At 45.5% G+C, this 20,980-nt stretch overlaps 2 protein-coding genes across 2 annotated transcripts; both read right to left on the minus strand.

Annotated features, from left to right (window-relative positions):
• Window positions 1-5,178: 5,178 nt before the first annotated feature.
• On the minus strand, window positions 5,179-8,083 carry LOC142813921 (uncharacterized). The gene is made up of 3 exons (XM_075891877.1): window positions 7,390-8,083; window positions 6,208-6,356; window positions 5,179-5,431 (listed from the first exon to the last, which is right to left on the minus strand). The coding sequence occupies exons 1-3, from the start codon at window positions 8,022-8,024 to the stop codon at window positions 5,280-5,282; spliced, it is 936 nt and encodes a 311-aa protein (XP_075747992.1). The 5' UTR covers window positions 8,025-8,083; the 3' UTR covers window positions 5,179-5,279.
• Window positions 8,084-9,395: 1,312 nt separating this feature from the next.
• LOC119172059 (uncharacterized) lies at window positions 9,396-12,976 on the minus strand. Its single transcript, XM_037423030.2, has 3 exons — window positions 12,278-12,976; window positions 11,426-11,574; window positions 9,396-9,698 (listed from the first exon to the last, which is right to left on the minus strand). Exons 1-3 carry the CDS (start codon window positions 12,931-12,933, stop codon window positions 9,544-9,546), a joined length of 960 nt encoding a protein of 319 aa, XP_037278927.2. The 5' UTR covers window positions 12,934-12,976; the 3' UTR covers window positions 9,396-9,543.
• Window positions 12,977-20,980: the final 8,004 nt, after the last annotated feature.

Genomic DNA, 20,980 nt, shown 5'->3' on the forward strand with positions numbered 1-20,980 from the left:
TGTTCTTAAACCCCACTTTGCACACCATTTCTCAATTGAGTGCAAGGCATTGTTTAATTTAATGTGGTCATCTCGGGTTTTGATAGCTGTGTATACCATGCAGTCATCCACAAATAATTTAATATGGATAGGGGGTTCAAGAGTAAGATAAATATCATTTACGTATTTTGTTTTTTCTTTGTTTGTTTTGTTTTTTCTGTTTTACGTTTCCTTTCTTAGTTCTTGACACGTGTTTGTTTCCGGTTGTGGGCGCGTGCATATTCTGTTATATCACGTTGTTGATGATGATAGGGGAAGTCGGGAATGACGTACATGCGTGCGATGTATTTATTAGTGTTCGCTTCCAAATAAAATTTTCAGTTGCTAGTAAGCACTTGTCTGTGACCTCTCTGAGTGTGTGTATTTTTGCGCTTGTTTCATCATGAACCTTTACCAACACGCCCAACTGGCAGTCATCCTAAGTCATTTACATAGACTAAAAAAAGTAGAGAGCCCAGTACAGAGCCCTGCGGGACTCCAGAGTACACATCCAACTCTTCAGAGATACACTCATTAATGGCGACACACTGTGTTCCATTTCTTAAGTAACATACTATCCAAGCGACTACTTTTCGTTCAACGCCAATCGAGAGAAGTTGTGTAATCAGATTGGGATGAGGGACGACATCGAACGCCTTTGACAAATCTAGAAATATAGCGTCGGTTCGACCATTAGTATTTAGTGTACTAATTAGGTCATCAGTTATTTCAGTTATATACACAGAGGCTTCGTTGTACATCCCATACAAACCTTTGTAAAACAGTCGGGCACATGCTGCAATTGTAGTCATCCTGCAACTTCACGCGACTCCGTTCTGGTCACTGCTTCATGATCCGAATTTGAAAAGCCACACAGGAAACGGGGCATGCATGTATAGACAATACTCAGTGGTGAAATAGCTGCAAGACCGTTAAACCACCGCGGCGGGGAGCGGAGCTCTGAGTCGACGCATTTTACGACAAATCGATACTTCTCGTCGTCCGCAAATCACGTCATACAGCCGAGGACTACACCAAGGAAGGACGCTGATCAGCAAAATAACGACCGAGAAGGGCATTTTTGTCGTAAAAGCGTTTCTGTCTTAGCTCTTAATGCATGGTGTCCGCTTTGATTCCTGCGACATTGAAGGAACAAAAACAGCTAAGCATGAGGCACGATGAGCTGCCTCAATGCTGCGTCATTCAGGCATGCAACAGACGTGACGAGCAGAGTGGGTTTTTAGGGACAAAGCTCCTTAAAGCGGCACCCGTTCGGCCCTTGTAGTAGTACATAACATGTCTTAAGCTTCGACCTGCAAGGTGGTGCCGGTGGGAGATTTTTCCTGTGCGTTGTTCAAAAGTAAAAAATTCACAACGTGCGCGTTAACTAAAAACCGAATTCTCCTGTCTCTCATTCCCCACCATTAGCAGCCATTGGCATGTGCATCGAGCACTATCTGACAGGAAAAGGTTGCTACGTTATACTCGCTGGGCGTAACCTCCTTGGTTTTAGAAAGCTTTAGCGAGCGTTGGGCCGCAGTGCCATGAATACAGTGAACTAGTATATACCATGAACTCGAGGTGGTCAAAGGTGGAAAGTAGACCCGAAGCGCAAGCCGTAAGAAAGTGTGGGTGTGCCACCTCTCGTTCAGTCCTTGGAATGCCCACTGGATGGCGGTGCTTCCACGTGCGGAATATATGATGAAAAGAGGCGAGATGGTGGTCTTGAAGTGTAGACTAGATGGACGAACGGACACACAGACAGGTACATGTACGGACAAACAGATGGCTGCACGGACGGATGGACGGACGCAGGGGTGGATGTATGGACGAACGAAGGGACAGACGCACGAATGGACGTGTGGAAGCACGAACAAACACGTGCACACACGGACAGACCGATAAACGCATGGAGTCTCACACAGACGGACGCATGGACGGACGGAAGCAAGAACGAATGGACGGACGGATGCTTCACCCCACTCTCCATCATTCACCCCGTGGATATGCTGCCATTTTTTTTCTTCCTCAATAGACATTTTCAAATAAGAAAGCAAGCACCTCCTTCCAATAGTGTATACAGCATGAAAGTACAAAAACTGACTTCTCCGCCTTAGCAGGTCACCTTTGTGGGGTAACCCATACCTACAGCTCAAATGGGATTATGAAGGGGCTTAGAGAGCTTTCGTTGAAATTATGCGCCGAGTTAAAACATTGCGTGACTGACTGCGACGCAGACAAATACAAAGGACGGAAAAGAAGAGCTGCGCTTTCAGTCCATGATGTTTCCATTAGCCTTTGTAGTAAAAGATTTAAATTGGTGGCTTTTGTGGCTCTGCCCCTCAAGCCACCAATCGTCTTTGGCAGGCCTAGCCACTTGTACTTCTTTATTTTATGAAATAGAAGACACATTATTATTATTATTATTATTATTATTATTATTATTATTATTATTATTATTATTATTATTATTATTATTATTATTATTATTATTTAGGGTTAATGAATTCAGTAATATTAGCATTTTTATAGCGTATACACGCTAACTTTTCTTGCTCACACTAAATTGTACTGTCATGCGAGGCCTTCATTCTCTCTGTTGTGTTTGTAAAATCTCTCGAGAATCAAGTTCTCCTGCAGTTTTCCAGAAATTGTACACCGCAATATGTCTTCCTCAACTTGAGTATGCTTCCGGGGTCTGGAATGGCACGGCTAAATCTTGCAGTGACGCCATTGAGTAAGTACAGAAAAAATTCATAAGCTCTTACAACCATCGTTGTGCTTGAAGTTACTCTAGATTTCGTTTTAACACTGCCAGACTATTGCCATTGCCATCACTTCCCTGCTGTCGAAATCACGCTGTCCACGGCATGATATCCTGCCCTTTGCTTTGAGATGTGTAAATTTTCGGATTCTGCCTAAGTTAACCATGAGATAATCAACCATATCATGTACTTGCCAACTTGTTTCTATACTCTACCGGCCCTGCCGCGGTGGTCTAGTGGCTAAGGTACTCGGCTGCTCATCCGCAGGTCACGGGATCGAATTCTTGCTGCGGGGGCTGCATTTCCGATGGAGGCGAAAATGTTGTAGGCCCGTGTGCTCAGATTAGGGTGCTCGTTAAAGAACCCCAGGTAGACGCAATTTTCGGAGCCCTCCACAATGGCGTCTCTCATGATCATATGGTGGTTTTCGGACGTTAAACCCCACATATAATTTTTTTTCATATCATTTTCATTTTATTATACTGTCAGCCCCATTTGGGCTATAACAGGGGTGGAAAAAACCAATATACATACAAAAAATAGGTACTCCCTATACAACTTCTATTATACATAACAATGAATGACAAGAAATGGCCAAAGCACTCTGCTCTTGAGGACATAGAATAAGCAAAATATAAACTATACATCTTTATACACGACATCCTTTAGGCCCTTTAAGAAAGAAGGTACACATTCCGATAAGACAGTGCAATTCGGCAGCCTGTTCCACTCACTGATCGCCCGTGGAAAGAAACTGAACTTAAAACAATCGTTGTGTGATCTGGGAGGGGGGATGTACTTGTTATGCCGGTGCCTTGACGTTTTGCCAGTTTTTATATACATATACTTCGATTTGTCTATTTTTACTTGTTCTTTAATGATTAAAAAGAGTAATTTAAGTCTTTCATACTCTGTCCTTTGTTCTAGTGATATCAATCAATCAATCAACACTCTACCGTTCACAAAATTCAAAGTCTATAATGTCAACTTTCAAGATCTTGATGTTTTTCACAGTTCACAGCCATTCCTTTTATCTCAGCTTTGCACTGTTTTGAGACAGTTTTTCACAATGTACAGAGTGTTCTCTTTTCCGTTCTTCAGGAAGCCTTTCACATATATAGTTGTGTATATTTCCTTATTTTTCACTGCCATTCCATGATTTTCATCTTGTCTTTTATTCTTCCCATTTTGAGCTAGTTTCTTGTTTTCCGGGCGTTTTCACTCTATTTATTTGACTTTTTTTCTTATTTTGTAGATTGCATTGTATTGTTTATTTTTATTGTTTTGTTTTTGCGTGTGCCTTCACTAGGACCTCAGCGTTTTTACAGGGCACGTTAAATAAATGATTGACTGATTATTATTTTTACTACTTTTCGTTCAGTAAAGTGCTATGAATGTAATAGACGTGTTGTTCATTCTAAGACACAGCGGGCAAGCCTAGACAACCACAAGACAAAGTATAATGGTTCGTACACTCGTAATATGGCCGATGAACGTGGGACGTAATGAGATACTTACCACTCAGCCTTTCAATAAATGAGTGAATCAATGTTTCACCAATTAAAATAAAAGCTCACAGGGCACATTATATATGTTCTCGCCTAAAACAAAACGAAGATAAAAACCAACATCTTTTCCTTCTCGATTGATGTACTGAGCCTTACACACACACACCCGAAAGCTCTCTGCACTTTACGTGATTTCGTACTGCCTTCGAGATCGGAGGCGTTGCAAGCTTTTTACGCATCTTACCCGGTTCTGCACTGCCTCCATTATCGGCCAACTTATGACCAAGCGACTATGTCATGGGGTAACGTCGTTACGTCACGTCACGTTCTGTGACGTCACATTAACGTTTCGATGAGTTCGTGGTTACTTCGCAGGTTTTTGCTATGTGTGCCGTCATGATGACGTAATATAGCGATGTCGCTACGTGATGACAATTTTTTTACATCAGTGTGGTGGCGCCAGCGGTATCGACAGTCATTTCTCGCGTTTGATAATGACTGATATGTGGGGTTTAATGACCCAAAACCACCATATGATTACGAGAGACGCCGTAGTGGAGGGCTCCGGAAATTTCGACCACCTGGGCTTCTTTAACGTGCACCTGAATCTGACCACACGGGCCTACATTTCCGCCTCCATCGAAAATGCAGCTGCCACAGCTGATACTCGATCCCGCGACCTGTGGGTCAGCAGCCGAGTACCTTAGCCACTAGACCACGGCAACGGGGCTCACGTTTCATGCGTTGTTTAGGGCTTTCACCTCAATAAGTTTTAAATCGTAACATCAATCCCAACAGCCAGCCAGTCAACCCCCCCCCCCCAAATCAGCGCGCGACGCCTCTAGGTGTGCTTCACTTCGAGACGAATGGAAATAAAATGAAGGAATGAAGTAGGGCAATATTTGGGAAATCGGACTTTCACTCAAGCGCACCGGTTTGCGTGCTTTGTCAGGGTAGTTGGCCGCATATACCATCCAGCGGCTGCTGTTCAGGTGGTACCCTGGCACTTGAGTTGCTTGTGTTGCAGGTTGCTGGCGTAGGTGTTCTTGATATCGCGAGGAGCGGCGCACGTGAAGTAGTGCCACGATGTGGGGTAGTCCAGGATGAAGGACACGTTGCAGTCGCAGTGAATCGGGTTGACTGCGAGGGGGAGGGAATGCGCGAGCGTTATAGACGCAGGAAGTATACAGACGAGATAAAATGAAAGTAACAACAATGTGCTCTTTTTAACATCTCAGGAAGAACAATGAGTTGAACATTTGATGGAGAGAAAGGATGAGAAGTAGGCTGAGACATCTCTATGACCTGCTCATAAGCGCGCGCAGGGTTCCACTGAAGGGCGGTGGTGCGATGGTTCATCGCAAAGCACCCCATCCCAATTACTTTAATGTATTAGGATGACTTATTCCCCCCCCCCCCCTAGTCACAGCGCCGCCCCTCCTTATTATGTCAATGCGTGGGACTGACTTTATGCCGCTCGCCTCTTAGGGGTTGGGGGGGGGAGGGGGGTGGTCGCCCCTACTTCCTGCTCCCCTCATGCGAACGTTTATGGGTCTGCTACTCTTCATGCTGGGATAAAGGGCAAAAGGAGAGACAGAGAAAAACGGAGATGTTATGACGAGTGACCGTGCCATAGTAGGCGCGTTGCCAACAGCGTATATATTTTTTGCTCTGCCACTTATGCATACCTTTCTGATTTACTGTAAGTGGTCCTATAGATTGCGAAAGTATTCACTATTCTTCTACTTACTTCAATTAGAAGTAATTTGAGTTATTGGAAGACCTCATCACATTAACCATCACTTTTAGCTAGAACTCGTTCCTTGGGCAATCTGTGCGGCAGATTTGTGCCTTTTATACTCACAAACGAAATCTTATTACGATAGTAGTGGTAATCGTACGTAGCAAACCCTTACACATCAGGTCGACGACGGCCACCTTCTCTCGGATGGGTGCGAAGTCCTGTTCCCTCAGCGTCGTGATGAGGTTCTTGAACACGCTGACGTAGGTGAGGGCTGGCAGATTATCGCCCATTCCTTCAGGGAACGATGTCAACTTGTTCGTCCTGGGCGCAAGCGGAGTACAGCAAAATTCAGTGGATTCGAGGCTTGGCAAAGTGCGCACGTCATCAACGAGTCTTAAAGAGCTAAAGAACACAGCAAACGCAGTAGATTTAGCATTAAATGTGATAGCATTAAAGTGCTCGTTTCGCAGAAATACCACTGTCACTGTCGGCGTCGTTGGTGGTGAGCGAGAAATCATCGCTGTACGTGAGCGAAAATATGGAATAGAGTCAAATAAATATTAAAAATGTTTGGTTCGAGTGGGAATCAAAACCACGACTTCTCCGCGCCAAGCAGGTGTTCTGCCACAGAGCGACGGCAGTGCTTTGAACTGTGTCAAAAAGAAGAAATATACAAATGTCACGTGCGACATTAAGCAAGGTACACCAAATTCAACGTTCCACAATAACGCAAAGAAAAATAACTAGGAGCTATTTTAACCAGGACTGCTGCTGCAAACCAGAATAGATGTTCACAGAATCTACGAGCGCAGTAAGCATCGTCGTGGGTAGCATGACTTGGGGCTGAATTTGCGAGCCTTCTTTTTTTTCCCACAAGCTCGATCGTTTTCTCATTTACCAGTCATTTTCCCTAATAAGTTCTGACAGTACTCCTTTTCCTATAAACTAACTATTCTAGTGCACGAGCCATTTAGCGAATTCATGTGGGCCGTGGTGTTTCTAATCAAGCTGAGTCTATACAGTTTCTCACGAGTCAGTAGTTATACGCGCACGAGTTAACCAGCCCTTGATCTGACGAGACAGGGAGTGTGAAAAAAAAAGAAACAGTACGCCTGACGAAGGCTGTATTCGACAGCTTTCAACGTCTTGTCACGCTCCTTAGCAGAATTTAGAGCCATAACAGAGGATGAAGCGTACAAAATTCTAGCATCTCTCGCACTGCGCAGTTCTTTGTCAGCCTGCGTAATGTAACACTTCCCGAGCCAATGCTCTGTTTCGCTCACTATAAAATAAGTTCTCCGAGCTCTGGTTGGTCATGTTGCAGAGCCCAGGGGCGTTCTCATAATATGCTCACGGCAAGTCGAGACTGGTGAAGCGAGGTGCCGGCGAAGGCAGCCAGTTCCTGTTAAAACTGGCCAGATCTGTGCCACGGAATATGAGGTGCTCCAGGTTGACCAAGTCGCTGATCCATCCCCCCTCGATAGACTCGAAGGAAGCGTCTGCGATGAACAACGTCTTCAGGCTCTTGGGAAGATGGTTGAAGTCACGCGTCAGCCTGAGGCGCGCGTAGTGCACGATGTCCAGTTCTTCCAGACGTCGAAGACTGGACAGCAGCAACCAGGACGACGGCATGGTACCAAGGCTGAAGGTGAGCTTGCGAAGGCTGTCCTCAAGACTGGCGAAAGGGCTCTCGGTCTGACTCGGGTCGAGACGTCCCAGTTCTACTGACCTCAGCTCCAGGACCGTGACGTTGAGTCCCGCGAAGGCTGACGGAGGCAGTGCCGAAAGATTCGACTCGTGCAGGGAGAACCACGTCGGCTTCGGAGACGGCTCGCGCGGAACGTGCTCGGCGAAGTGGCTGGCCGTCCGAAACTGGCGACACGTGTAGCGTCGGTAGTCGCGGGCTTCGAAGACCTCGCACGAAGGAACGGCGAGCGCTACGGCCACCCATAAATACAGCACGGCCACTCGAAGTAAGCCGTGCGACATGGTCACTCCTCGAGATTCGCCTGTCTTTGTGAGAAAAAAACGTTAAAAAAAATCGAGGTGACCGGGCCCGCCTACAGATACATACTTTTGCGAAATTCTTTCACACAACTAAATCCTCCCGATTCTCCCCGTATGCTTCTAGAAGGACCCCACGTGTCGTCTCAGGGTGTCAAGCTACTTATGTAACCCGCAGATAAGACACCCGGAGCTTTTTATATAGAAGGCCTCGGACGGGCACAAACAGCGCAACTGAAGCTAGTGGCATGCTCGTGTCGTGTTTTTAGGCATGTCTGGCTACTATCTTGAGGTCAGTCGCGCTGCTCATCTCTTTATTTTTGTGAGATTTCATAGCCCCTACGCTTCCCCTCTCACTCTTCCTTCCTTCCTTTCTTTTTTTTCTCATCTGTCAGAAGAGAATATTTCGTGCAAGTGGAGCCATTTATTGTGGTAGAAAACTGGACCAAGTAGTGAAAATATCGTCGGTGTAAAAGTGTTGTTGCGTGAACCAATCGGTGATGATTTCAGCCAGGCTATCTCGTTAGGTGATCTACAGAAGGGGAAAACGTAACCCGAGGTACACAACCAAACAAGGACGACTTGCATGGGAATGAGAAGCACGCGTTTACCGATGAACGCAGAGTTGGCATCCTCGTACGCAATGGCTTATCGACCTGTTCGGTTGCACTGCAGTTTGTCACCAGCGCCGCTTCGAAGTGTGCGCAGTAGCCAATCACCAAACTGGTGTTGCCAATCTCATGGACATTGCGTCACAATAACACCATGGCTGCTGAGGTGAAGATACGTTTTATGAGTTCCTTACTCAAATTTTTGGCAGCGTCGTCATGCTTTTCGTTTGACTGTTCTGCACATGCAAGTGTCACTGTCAATGTTAGGTAAAATCAACCTTGAGATTCGAAAGTACAACAGGATTCCTTACACGCAAGGGAGACAGGTATTTCCGAGGTAGTTTCTTTCTCGCAGAGTTTTGCCTCGACTGTTTAACTACACATATCTTGATATCTGTGTCATCCCTCTGGTACTTCTGAGAGTGCAGACAGCTACAGATGTTCTGCAACAGTTATAACACGAACAATTCATCTTGGCCTTCATGTATGTTTTACGACATGTTCCAAACTTTGCGCCACTAACAACGTGTTCAGCGAAGTTACGTGCCAACTCGCCCAGAAAGAAGTTCTTTCAGAATACACTTCCCTTTCCACAATGAGAAATATAGACAATCAGGCTCAGCTTATAGGTTGATTTTCAGTCTTCTCTTACATGCTTCTCCTCCTCTTCTTTCTACCTGACCTTCCTTTTTTACTCACGCGTAACTACGGAGTCCGTTCGAATAAGAATACATAACGAACAGCGTCAATTGATCTGTCGTGTGAACCTTTATTAGACTATAGACGCGTAGAAACAGTAAACAGCGACAACGAGAACAACAAAGGTGGAATGATGAGCAATAACGATCAGCTTTTCAAACAATATGAGTGTTCACAGGGCCGGTAAGGGTGCCTCAAGCGTTGCCCTGCTCGCACTGAAGCTGCTCTTCGGTAAGGTGCGTGATGTAACTGTCGGCCACATTCCCGGGCGTGGCGCACAGGAAATAGTGCCAGCGAGTCGGGTAGTCCAGGATGAAGGCCAGCTTGCAGTCGCAGTGCACAGGGTTGACTGCATGAGCATGCGCCAGAACACGAAGTATAAGGCGAGGCACATTCACAGCCCATGCCGAGTTGGGCCATGCACAATAATTACTACATGTGGAATAGCACAGAGGCCGGTGGCTTAAGCAGGCTTACGTCGCGCTATGCGCGACTTTTTCAGTCTGCCCGTGCTTATACTTAAAAACAAACAAGCGAAAAAAAACATTGTACCTACAATTAGCAAAGAAAAAACTGGGCGGGGCGAATGCCTGCAAACTATGCAAAGCTAGATTCGCCGGTTACCTATACAACATCCTAATCCTAATCCTAAATAAAACGCGTCATCATTTTTTAGTATAACGGCTGCTGCGAACGATCACTCGGGACAACCGCGTCATGTAGGGGCAAACCATGGGCACTTAAGGTAATCTTTTCGTTATAATGTAAGTGTCCTAATCAAGATTGCGTCGACATGACACAAGCTGTCGAAGCTGGACGTGAAAGTACGAGCAATAAATATACGGGAGTGCTCTACAGCGTAGTGTTTTGGTAAGCAGAGCATTATATCGACAAATTAAGCCAGCACATTTTGTGTGTCTTTCTGCTGCGCCTTCGTCTTCGAATAGCCTGCTATACGTGGAGTGGTTTGACGTTAGCAGAACTTAAAAGGTTGAATATTTATTATTAATAGAAAGTTTAATAATGCGGACTGTTGTATCCCTTCGTTTAGACATAGGCATGTTTTCTTGTTGATGCTGTTTCAAATCGTTCTTACACAAGCGATATATTACTAGCTACGAAAGGAAGCCTCCGGTCTTAAGTCTCTTTTTGAACAGTGGGCCCAGCACGCAGTTTTGTAAAAATGTATTTTGGTTAATTTTGCGCCGCTTTTGACGTTCGCCGTTCGCTGTTGCTTCGGTTCGCCCATCGCAAAAATACCGAAACCGAATAGAATGGTCCATCACTGCGAAGTCGCGGTACTGTCCGACCGTCAAAAGCCCCTGTTCCGACCAATACAGGTTTTATTGTCAAAGCGATGACACTACTCTACAATAGGGTGAACATTGTCACGTTTACCGGCTGTTCCACCACTTCAAATATCGGTGTTCCTGCAAAACACTGTCTTGTTTTCACTTGTGCTGGCAGGTGCCGTGCAGGAAAGCATACGACAAGACAACGCAACTCTAAAAGTCTGCAGTGATTCATCCACGCGTTCTTTTCAATCGTTGCATTTATCGCCATGCTTAATTGGGAGGGGGGGTGAGTGGCCGGAATGGACCATCTTCCACGAGTCATCTCGAGGGAGGTGCCAAATCTGCCCTATAATTATAGTCTGGCGGACGTCGTCTGCATTTCGTCTGCTTTTACGATTTATAGCGACACGGCTTTTTTTCCCTATAATTGCAGTCGAGGGACGTTGTTGCATTCAATGTTGCGTTTCAAGAACTCGTTTCTTCGCCCACCTTATTCCCGGAAAGTTAGGGAACAAGGATGTAAGGTTGTAAGGAGTACGGCATCGTTTCGCTTGCATGTTTGCGTCCAACGCGAATCTTGTTATCTTTCGGGCTCGACCACCGCGGGGGAGAGAGGGGGAGGTGAACGTTGTCCCCGCTCATGGTTATAACCCCACGCACGCCTATGGTTGCAGCCAGACTCAGACGCGGTTATATGTCGCCGTCAACACCCCCAACGTGGTGACGCACGCCGGACTTCACGGACATAAGAATGAACCGGGCCATCCACAATGGTACTCACACATTAAGTCCACGAAGACCGGCTTCCCTTTGAGCGGAGCCAGGTCCTCTTCGTGCACAGTGGTGATGAGGTTCCGCTCGACACTCACGTATTTCAGTTCGGGAAAACCGTCGTCCAGATTGGCGGGGAACGAGACCAGCTTGTTTGTTCTGCCAACAAAATGCACGAGTGCGTTGAATTTTAGCCGCGGACATTAGCTGCGCCCACCTATAATGATACATTGCATTGACGGTAAGCTCTGGGCCACCTTACCTTAGCTAAAGAAATATTGTATTTGCACCCGTTAAAGAATATTTGTTAGATGTCGCTATGATCGGGTTGAAATTGAATGAAAGCAATTTTAGCCAGCTCGGATAAAAAATATTAGTCGACGATAATTAGGACTGATTGCGTGCGAATAAATATGATAGTTCAATACGGTTGAAAATTATTGTGAGTGCGTTGAAAAGTAAAAAAAAAAGTTACCCAGACGCTGTCTCATTAATTCGGTGTAGGACACATTGTACTGGCGTCTTTTCGGCTTATGCGTATGGCGATTTCATTCGTGAAACGACTTCTCATCGGAATGCATATAATTTGACACTGTAATTTACCTGCGCTAACTAACAAATTATCGTTCAATTTGAGTGATGAGCCTTGTAAACGTTTGGATCCCTCTTTACGAAGCCCTCATGGCGGCGAGAACGAAAACAAGACAGAAGAATAGAACACAGAATAGACGACACCGGTGGTTTCTCAGTATCGTTTGCGTTGGCTGTCATGACAATGTTGGAACACTCCCAATTAAACACGCTACGAAACGCCTTCACTCATTCGAAGCATAAGAAAGAGCACCATAGTGGATGTACTTACGGAAGGTCGAGTGTAGTGAAATGAGGTGCCGGATTAGGCAACCACGACCTAGTAAAGTTGTACATGTCAGTCTGGCGCACAACCAGATGCTTAAGGCCATCCAAGTGAGCTAGCCAATCGTCGTCGATTTTCTCGAGTGTACCATCAGCAATGTAAAGAGTTTCCAGACTCTTGGGAAGGTTGTTGAAATCGTTGCTGAGGTGCATGTCCTTGTAGTGGATGAGTTTCAACTCTTCCAAGTGCTCCAGGTGACCGAGGATGGACCACGAGGTCGGCAGTGTGCCCAGGCTGAACATTAGCCTGCGAAGAGTTTGCTCTAGGCCGTGGAACGGGTTTTCTTCTCCGTCGGCCGGCTCGAAATGTTCGACGATGACACGTCTGAGCTCCAGCACTGACACGTTGAGGTCCTTGAAGGCACCCCCAGGAATCTTGGAAACTTCACTGTCCCACAGGCTGAACCAAGTAGGCTTTTCGGAGTGGGTGTCATGGACGATCTGCTGGAAGTCTTCCACGGAGTGGAAGTTCCGACAGGTGAAGTGGCGGTAGTGAAGGCCCTCGTGAATCTTGCAGGAGGGTGACGCAGGTACGGCGGACGAAGCGCACAGAGTTGTAAGGAGGGCCAGCAGGAGGCCACACGATGTAACTCTCGAACACATTGCTCCCTAAAGTTTCACGTGCACTCTGTTTTACGTACTCTACGAGTTGCGCCTTCTTATATAGGACACCTCTAGAAACATTGCGAAAATCTTGGACTTGCCCTTGAAAGTGGTGGCGTGTTCGTACAAGTGTCTGATTGCTTTATTTCTTCTCGGCTTTTGTTTTTTTTTCTTTGGTGAGCTAGAGCGCTTGACTTATAAGGTCATCGCGGATTTGGCATGCCACTGAAAATTGCGGTACCCAACAGTGGCGTATCGCAAGCCGCCTGTGTGTCTGACGTGTCTAGAAATGCTTCGTAAGTTTTGCGTGCTGATAGCTCTCATTTTCGCAACGTCCCGCTGTCTGCACTTTATCCGCCTACTGGAGATAACAAAGAGCTGAGGCTATGTCAACTTCCGGAAGCCACAGCCGAGATTCCTTATAAAGATCACACGCCGAAGTACGGGCTGTGCTTGAAGAAAAATGCTCGTAAAGGCGCAGAAGTTCTCACTTCTGAGCCTGTTTAGCGGGACTGGCCGCCTCTCAAGGACTGGTCATTCTCAGAACAGCGTGCGTCTCTTCTCGCTCGGTATCGGAAAACGGAACGGTCAGATTTCTCTCTACGCAACGCGAAGAGGGCTTCCGATAAAGAAAGCTTGCTTCCATGGTGTGCAATATGCAGTTATATCTTCAGGACGACTCGCTTCAGTGCTACTGGTAATGTATACTGCAACAGAAGCAGAGAAAGTGATGAGTGAAGAGTACCTAAGGAAGCTGGGTGAGATTAGTAAGCTGTTGGAGCAGTAAGATAAGTGCAGTGTCAGTTGTTTGTGGTCTGTTTGCGCTTGGTCCGGTTGTTTTTGGTTATGTCATGACTTAATTCTTCTCCCTTGCAAGAACACGCGATTTTCACGTTACAAATCCGCGATATGTACAAGCCTGTTTCGAGGATGCTCATGAACTTGTCTACCTACATATTAACCAAGGTAGCAAGTTTATTTCTATCTTTTCATCATTGTTTATCGTCGCAGCTATATAAATTGAGAATATGTATAGCAAGTTCTTATATAGACAATATACTTTGGTTTATGAAAGCTTTATTGCTACCACTGATGTTCTAACTACGAACGTTCATCTGCCGAGACTCATATGCAAGCGCGTTGCCCGTAGGAATTCCAGAAAGCAGCAGCAGTAATTGAAGCTCCGCGGTTATTTCTGTCACACCAACATAAACATAAGCTTCGAAGAGGGTGTAACAAGCATTGAAGACCACGTGGGAGTGGTGACGTGACAAGACTTGGGTTAAGATTTGCAGGGCGTATGATAAAACCTTTGTTTTGGTGACAATGGCGCCTGCAGACCTTTTAACAAACAGCAATACTTCTGGCTGTAGAATGATTTGCGGGGCTATAATTCAACCAGTGACACAAGCTGAATTCATATATATGAATAATCTGAATGACTATATATAAAGGTATTCATATAAATCCATGTTCAATCTTATATAGATGCCCCGCCGCGGTGGTCTAGTGGCTAAAGTACTAGGCTGCTGACCCGCAGGTCGCGGGTTCGAATCTCGGCTGTGGCGGCTGCATTTCCGATGGAGGCGGAAATGTTCTAGGCCCGTGTGCTCAGATTCGGGTGCACGTTAAAGGACCCCAGGTGGTCCAAATTTCAGGAGCCCTCCACTACGGCGTCTCTCATAATCATATGGTGATTTTGGGACGTTAAACCCCACATATCAATCAATCTTGTATGGATGCTTCTATATATAACCATATGTAGATTGTTGCGAGGTATGACTATATATATATAGCAACTACCATAAGTCGTATATCAGGTTGTATAACGCCCACATGTAGCTACATCAGGAATCGGGCTTATCAGGTTATATAAGGCTCATATATAGGGAATCCGTATAAAGTCTGATATGCCCAAATCCTGATGTATCCAAATATGGGCACTTTTATATAGGTCCATATACAGGATTTTCATAAGGATAGACCCGTCTGCGCACACGTACAGTGTCGTACTTTCTTAACGCATGAACATTATTACATTTTAGGAAGCTTAATAAACAATCCAATTGTTGCGATTTTCAAGCAGAGGAGTAACATAAAAACCCACAAGGAGGCGAATCTTAGCAGCTATTCATTCAATTGTTTGCTGGGTACCGTAAACGTAGGAAGCAAGTACATGTCTCCGGCTTCTCGAAAACGTGAAATTTTAGAATGAACGTTAGATGACAGTTAGATGAAGTAAAACATTCTATTGGTAACCCATGGTGTTCTTCTTTTGTAAACAAGAGTTCAGTGGGAACAAATTAGTTGAACAGCAAGTAGCGTTGTTAAGTGCTCGAACAACAGCCCTGTGCATTGGCAATGTCTTTGTACTCGGTTTTATACATCAGGTGCAACGCTATAGAAGCTAGCGAGACTTCTAGCACTAGATGGGCTCGAACCAGGATATAGTGCGATCACTTTACTACCACTAATGTATTTATCCTTTTCGCTTGTAGACTAAGTAATAATTGTATATTCTTTGTGTCTGAGAAATAAAGAAACCCTATCTTTTATATGGTTGTCTATAGACGAGAGCACTCCTATCTCGAACCCAGGCGCCATCGGCGGTGTACCCTCGGTCCCAGTGACGCCATAATTTGTGTGCGACTGTCAAGGCGCGCCTCGCTAGCATGGAATGCAGTGGCTCTGGGAGTTTGAAATGCGAAAAAGCGCCCGTTCACGCTGCGCCCACTTATAAAACGTCATCTGGTTACCACTGCGCTGCCATCTGATGTGACAGCAACCAAGAGGAAGAGGCAGATATTGCTGAGCACTGCCTGTGAAGTTCACAGCGCATCGCGGGAATCGTGCCGGTGCGGTGTTTTGCGATTGCACTAAGTTCCGTCCACAACGAAAAACGCCGAGCTCCACCGCCTTAGTATATAATCGCAATCAGCAGGAAAAACTACGAGCCCTGTGGAGTGTACGAGTAAGTAAACTTATTGTGTTTATTCAAGCGTGACTACAGCTGTTTCACTTTACAGCAGCGATTTGCGTGCAGCCTGCCTGTAGTATGAGGCACAAAATTAGTACCATACTCTTTCGCAGGCCGCATGTCAATAATAGGATATACGTATTACGACTCACGCGTGGATGCATGCACCAAGAATGTTTAGTACAACCGTAACGACCTAATATCGCGATGCGTGAAAGGCGCGCAAAGCATAACTTTCAACCCGGTCGAAGTGCAACATGCCTTGACTGTCACTATATACATGTGCTTTCGGCCGGCGTCATTGTAGCATTTTAAAGTCTTGTTCTGGCTAGCACTTTTGCACCTCGCGTGTGTTCCAAGTGCCCGGCAAGACTGCCAATCGATACACATGTGGTGCATGAGCGTAAGTTGGAACAAGATTTTAGCGCTACGTTGACGCTGGCTTACAGCACAAATTCTTTATTGTCAAAGCCAAGGCCCACTGAAGTTCGACTGAGTCGAAAGCAACGCTTTCCGCTGTTCGCATTTCTTTCAATCACAATAGTACGTACCTGATGAAGCTGCTTCCGTATAGTCTGCAAAGCACGTGCTGCAGACATTCCGGACTGTCGAGGAAGGTCTCCTCGACGTTTCGCACGACATCAGCATAAACTTCCAGCACAGGAACAGCGCAAAACATGCTTACAGCCGGACTCGAGTTGTGAAGTTTCGCGTTTGATTTACCGAGCGTCTGCTCGCCTGGCAGTTGGGAGTGTTGCTTCGCCGCGCTTGCAACAGAAGGCGCCACACGCTTTTCGATATGGCAGCAAGCACTGAGCTCGCTGTGTTCTGGTGTATTGGTTGTTCCGGATTTCTGAGCATCTCTCCGCGAATAGTGCCGGCAGCGCCCGGATGGGGCCCATCGCGGAGGTTACGGTTATACTAGCGCGAGACACGCGGAGTTACACAATTTGCCGACCGAACTTGCCTAGCTTCCACAGTGCTACACCTAATGTATGAAACAGAGCATAGTCACCCACCATCTTTCGGACCTTGACAACGTTACGCAAATGGCACATGAAAATTATGTCTATTGACCACTATATGAATATAACCGCGCGTGTGTTTGTATGTGTGCTTCTATATACGTACACACACGCCAAATGAAAAAAAAAAAGATGCTGAAGGAGGAGGGTCAAACACATAAACCCTCCACACCCCTTTGTGGTAGCACCAAACAATCTAGCTAAATATCTCACACCGTATTCGAAACTGACGCATTCCTTTTTCTGTAGATTCCATATTATTGCCATTGAAATCGGTTTCCAAAATTTCTATATACAAGCTACTTCGTATTAGAGAATATTTCCATTGATTCTGACTTTATTGAACAGCCCGATGCCTTTAGGGCAGACTTGGCTGTAATAAAACTATTTTTGTTTTTACACTTCAAATTACTTCCGATCAAAAAACCTAGTAGCATGCATTGTTTCCCTAACGTCGCGCAGTATTACCTTCTAACATCGCCTGAACTGGTTTCGAACGTCCACTTTTAACCGCATTACTGCTACGTTCGAAAGGAGCATCTTCGCAAGGTTGACGAAGCATTTCTTGCATCGCTTCATGCAAGTTTTTACCCGCCACGGTAGTCTAGTGGTGGAGGTTCTGCTGACTCGCAGGTCGCGGGATCGAATCCCAGCTGCGGTGGCCACATTTTCGATGCAGGCTAAAATGCTCGATGCCCATGTGCTTAGATTTAATGACGCACCAGATGGCCAAAACTTCCGGAGCCCACCACTACGGTGTCTCATGTAGTGTTTTTGAAATGTTAACCCCCAGCTATTATTATTATTATTATTATTATTATTATTATTATTATTATTATTATTATTATTATTATTATTATTATTATTATTATTATTATTATTATTCAAAACCTTCAACGAAATAAGTAGCTGAGTATGTTCACGTGTGTGTGCTTGTGTGTTGAACATTCTCCGGCGCAAAGCTAAGAACATGAAAACGGGAGAGAAAGGAAAGAGACAGAGGAACGCCGACATGTCTCTTGTGTGCATATGAAGCGTGTTAGCGTGCGAGCGCGTACGGTGCCCTTCACTGATTCGCAAAAGGGAGAATTATGGCGTAGTGGGCGGTTGCGCTATCGCTTGTTGCTCCTGAAGGCGAAGCTGACGTGTCCTCCAAGCTTTCAGATGGGCAAGCAGAGATATTTTAAGCTTGTTCGTGCCATCAGTTTTGCAGGGAATATCCAAAGTAGTGGCGAATGTGTTTCAATCATCTGACCGATTATGGGCCGACATCTGCCAACATTTGACAACGTTGCTTTAACGTAAAAATGCAGTGTTACCACCTCATCATTGGCGCAACAATTTTCAACGTTGTTGAATGTTAAGCAACATCTAGATGAGCAGAGGTAGGGGACAGTTGGTCGTACGAAGTGTAAACTCTTGCTCGCTACAATGAAACAAATTCGAAGATAAAAGAAAGGAACGGTGCAACACAAGCGCGAACAAGCGCGAACTAACAACTGTTTGTTTTTTACAGAATCACGACACCATATGTACACAAAAGAATAGGAAAAAAAAGAAAATAAAACCGAATGAAAAGAAACACTCACACATACACTAGAGCTACATGACGATAGGCGCTACCCTCAATCCGGCACCCACGGATCTCGACATCTGTCAATATCCGTACCATGAAGAAATGATATTTGTGAGCGTTTATCTTCATTCGCCCCCCCCCCCATCTTCTTTGTGCACATATATGGTGTCTTGATTCTGTAAAAAATAAACATTTGTGAGTTCACGCCTGTGCTGTCCTGTTACTTTCCTTCTTCTTCAAATTTATTTCATCGTAGCATGCAAAATTTACACCACGTTAGTCAACGTATGACAACACTGATACAATGTCGCAAGATGTTGGGTGATATTCAACAACACTCACGGGATTTAAGCAGCATTGCGTCAACAATTCGTACTACCATAAAGAAAGCACGTCCGCTTTCTTAGTGACATAAGAGGTCATCAGTAAAGGAAAGAAAAGCAACAAAGACAAGTTAATATGGGTGCAAGATCCTCAAGGGGGGGATGTTGAACAAAGATCTCTGAGATTTCATTCTGTACGTGCTGTGTACATATGAAGTGTACATATGAGCTGCGATGAATGCTAAACTTTTGTTAAAGTAATTGCAGTGTAACTACATTACTTTCGTTAACGAATAATGATTTAATGAAATTACTTTCGGCCATATGCATTTCGTAATGTAGTGTAACTATGCGCAATAATTTTAGAAAGCTGATTGGTGATGTAGTTCAGTTACATTTTAGAAGTAATTTTACCATGTTTGCTGAAGATTTTAAGCAAAGATGAGAAAAAAAAAGTGTTGGGTCTCACACAGCTGTGAGTGTACAAACAAAGTCGCAGATACGCGGCGTTGTTTGTATACGCTTGCGTGCCTTCTATAGACGGCACGAAAGCATTTGTTGTAAGACCAGCTCCACTTCTATTGCTGGAATACATACTGCCATCTGTTGGGGACACGGAAAAGAAAGCTACATTCGAGCTTACCAGCAGCAGCATCATCGTGAGAGCTTTCTCTCTCTCTCTCTCTCTCTCTCTCTCTCTCTTATTTTTTTGCGCACGCGTGAGAACTAAAAAGTAATGGACATGACGAAAATAAACATCACAAAAAACATAGTGGGCTTCGCTGAAACGCGTGGAACGTTATGATGGAAGAGGGCATTTCGATTCGGGGAAAAGGAGGAGTCAATTCGTCCTTTTCGTGTATCTCATTTCCAAAGCACTTACGTAGGTAAGCACAAGCGTGCGGACGGAAGAGGGGGAGAGGATAATAAATTACTAAATACCTTAAATATACAAGGCAGACTATTTGAGTCAACGTTTATTACACAGGGATGTGGTTACGCAAATTTGTTTACGCTAATTTGATCAAGGACGATGCATGGTGCATTTAAAGAACTTTTTACTTCGCACCTGTGACCCGGAGAGCCCGAAATCAATGAAAAGCCTTTGTGAGGCGCACGTTATCGCTTCATTTTCCGTTTTCAATCAATCGAAGAGTTCGTTTTACTTTCGATTCAACGTGCGAGGTCCCTTTGAACACCTGTGTCGGTGAGACAAAAGCATATCTACTACCTACTTCCTTTTAGAGCGCTGCAACTATTTCATTTACTCGGAGATCGACATCGAAATGGAAGCGGCGTTCCGCAGCCTGCAAATGGGTAGTCTAACGCTATGTTCACACTACGGTCGTAAGGCGTCGATTTTTCATAACACGCGTAAGCGGAAGCACAACAAGCGTATGCGTCTAGTTCAGTCTGTGAACGTAAAGGTACCAACGTTCGCAACGAACGCATAAATCGTGGGTGAGAGTGTTAAAGGTTAGGCAACTTTTACGACTGCGATACCACGACCGTTCGACACAGCCAATGACCAATCAGCTTTCGGTTTTCAACAACCGGTCACGAGACCTGACAGGACTTCCGTCCTCCCGGCTGCAGCAGCATCGCGGAGGCGATGGCGGTAGCTGCCGCCGCGGGAAGTGGTACTTCGCCATTCCGCGGGGACGATTGGGTTGGCTTTGTTTGCTCGCAACGTGCGTAAAAAGTTGTTCCGCGCTGCCTGCCGTACTGTCTTCATTTGGTGTGGTTTAGTCGTTGGACATTTCTGGGAAGTGAAAAGTGTGCGCAATGGATTCGCTTGCTAGCGAAGGTTTATTAATAGAAGAAGTGCGCCGGCGACCGTTGCTGTACGACCAGAATGGAGATGTGTTATCCGAACCTCGATGAGTGGTCTCACTAAGTTCTCAAGGAAGTCGAACTGCTGGGGCGACATGCGCATGAAATTATGAAACATCGCAGCGTGTCCAAGTCGGAGCTTGACGAGAAGGTTGTGAAAGTCACCATCCACGGCCCCGTCGAGGAATACTTGGCGCACCCAAACTCTTCTCTGTCGCCTTCGCCGTCTTCGGGCGATTGAATACACGACTATAAGCTCATTTTGAGCGTGAATTTCTTCCAACTCGGCCAGCGCTCGCGTGTTGATGGGAGC

This window comes from Rhipicephalus microplus, chromosome 4 (assembly GCF_043290135.1).
Source record: "Rhipicephalus microplus isolate Deutch F79 chromosome 4, USDA_Rmic, whole genome shotgun sequence".
NCBI lineage: Eukaryota > Metazoa > Arthropoda > Arachnida > Ixodida > Ixodidae > Rhipicephalus > Rhipicephalus microplus.

Excerpts from the sequence above, each read along its gene's own strand:
- LOC142813921 (XM_075891877.1), bottom strand. The coding sequence starts at position 8,024 with ATGTCGCACGGCTTACTTCGAGTGGCCGTGCTGTATTTATGGGTGGCC. Across the intron at positions 6,357-7,389 it reads TTCACCAGTCTCGACTTGCC|GACGAACAAGTTGACATCGT; the intron begins GTGAGCATATTA and ends GCTTGCGCCCAG. Across the intron at positions 5,432-6,207 it reads GGCCGTCGTCGACCTGATGT|TCAACCCGATTCACTGCGAC; the intron begins GTAAGGGTTTGC and ends TCCCCCTCGCAG.
- LOC119172059 (XM_037423030.2), bottom strand. The coding sequence starts at position 12,933 with ATGTGTTCGAGAGTTACATCGTGTGGCCTCCTGCTGGCCCTCCTTACA. Across the intron at positions 11,575-12,277 it reads TTCACTACACTCGACCTTCC|AACAAACAAGCTGGTCTCGT; the intron begins GTAAGTACATCC and ends TTTTGTTGGCAG. Across the intron at positions 9,699-11,425 it reads GGTCTTCGTGGACTTAATGT|TCAACCCTGTGCACTGCGAC; the intron begins GTGAGTACCATT and ends ATGCTCATGCAG.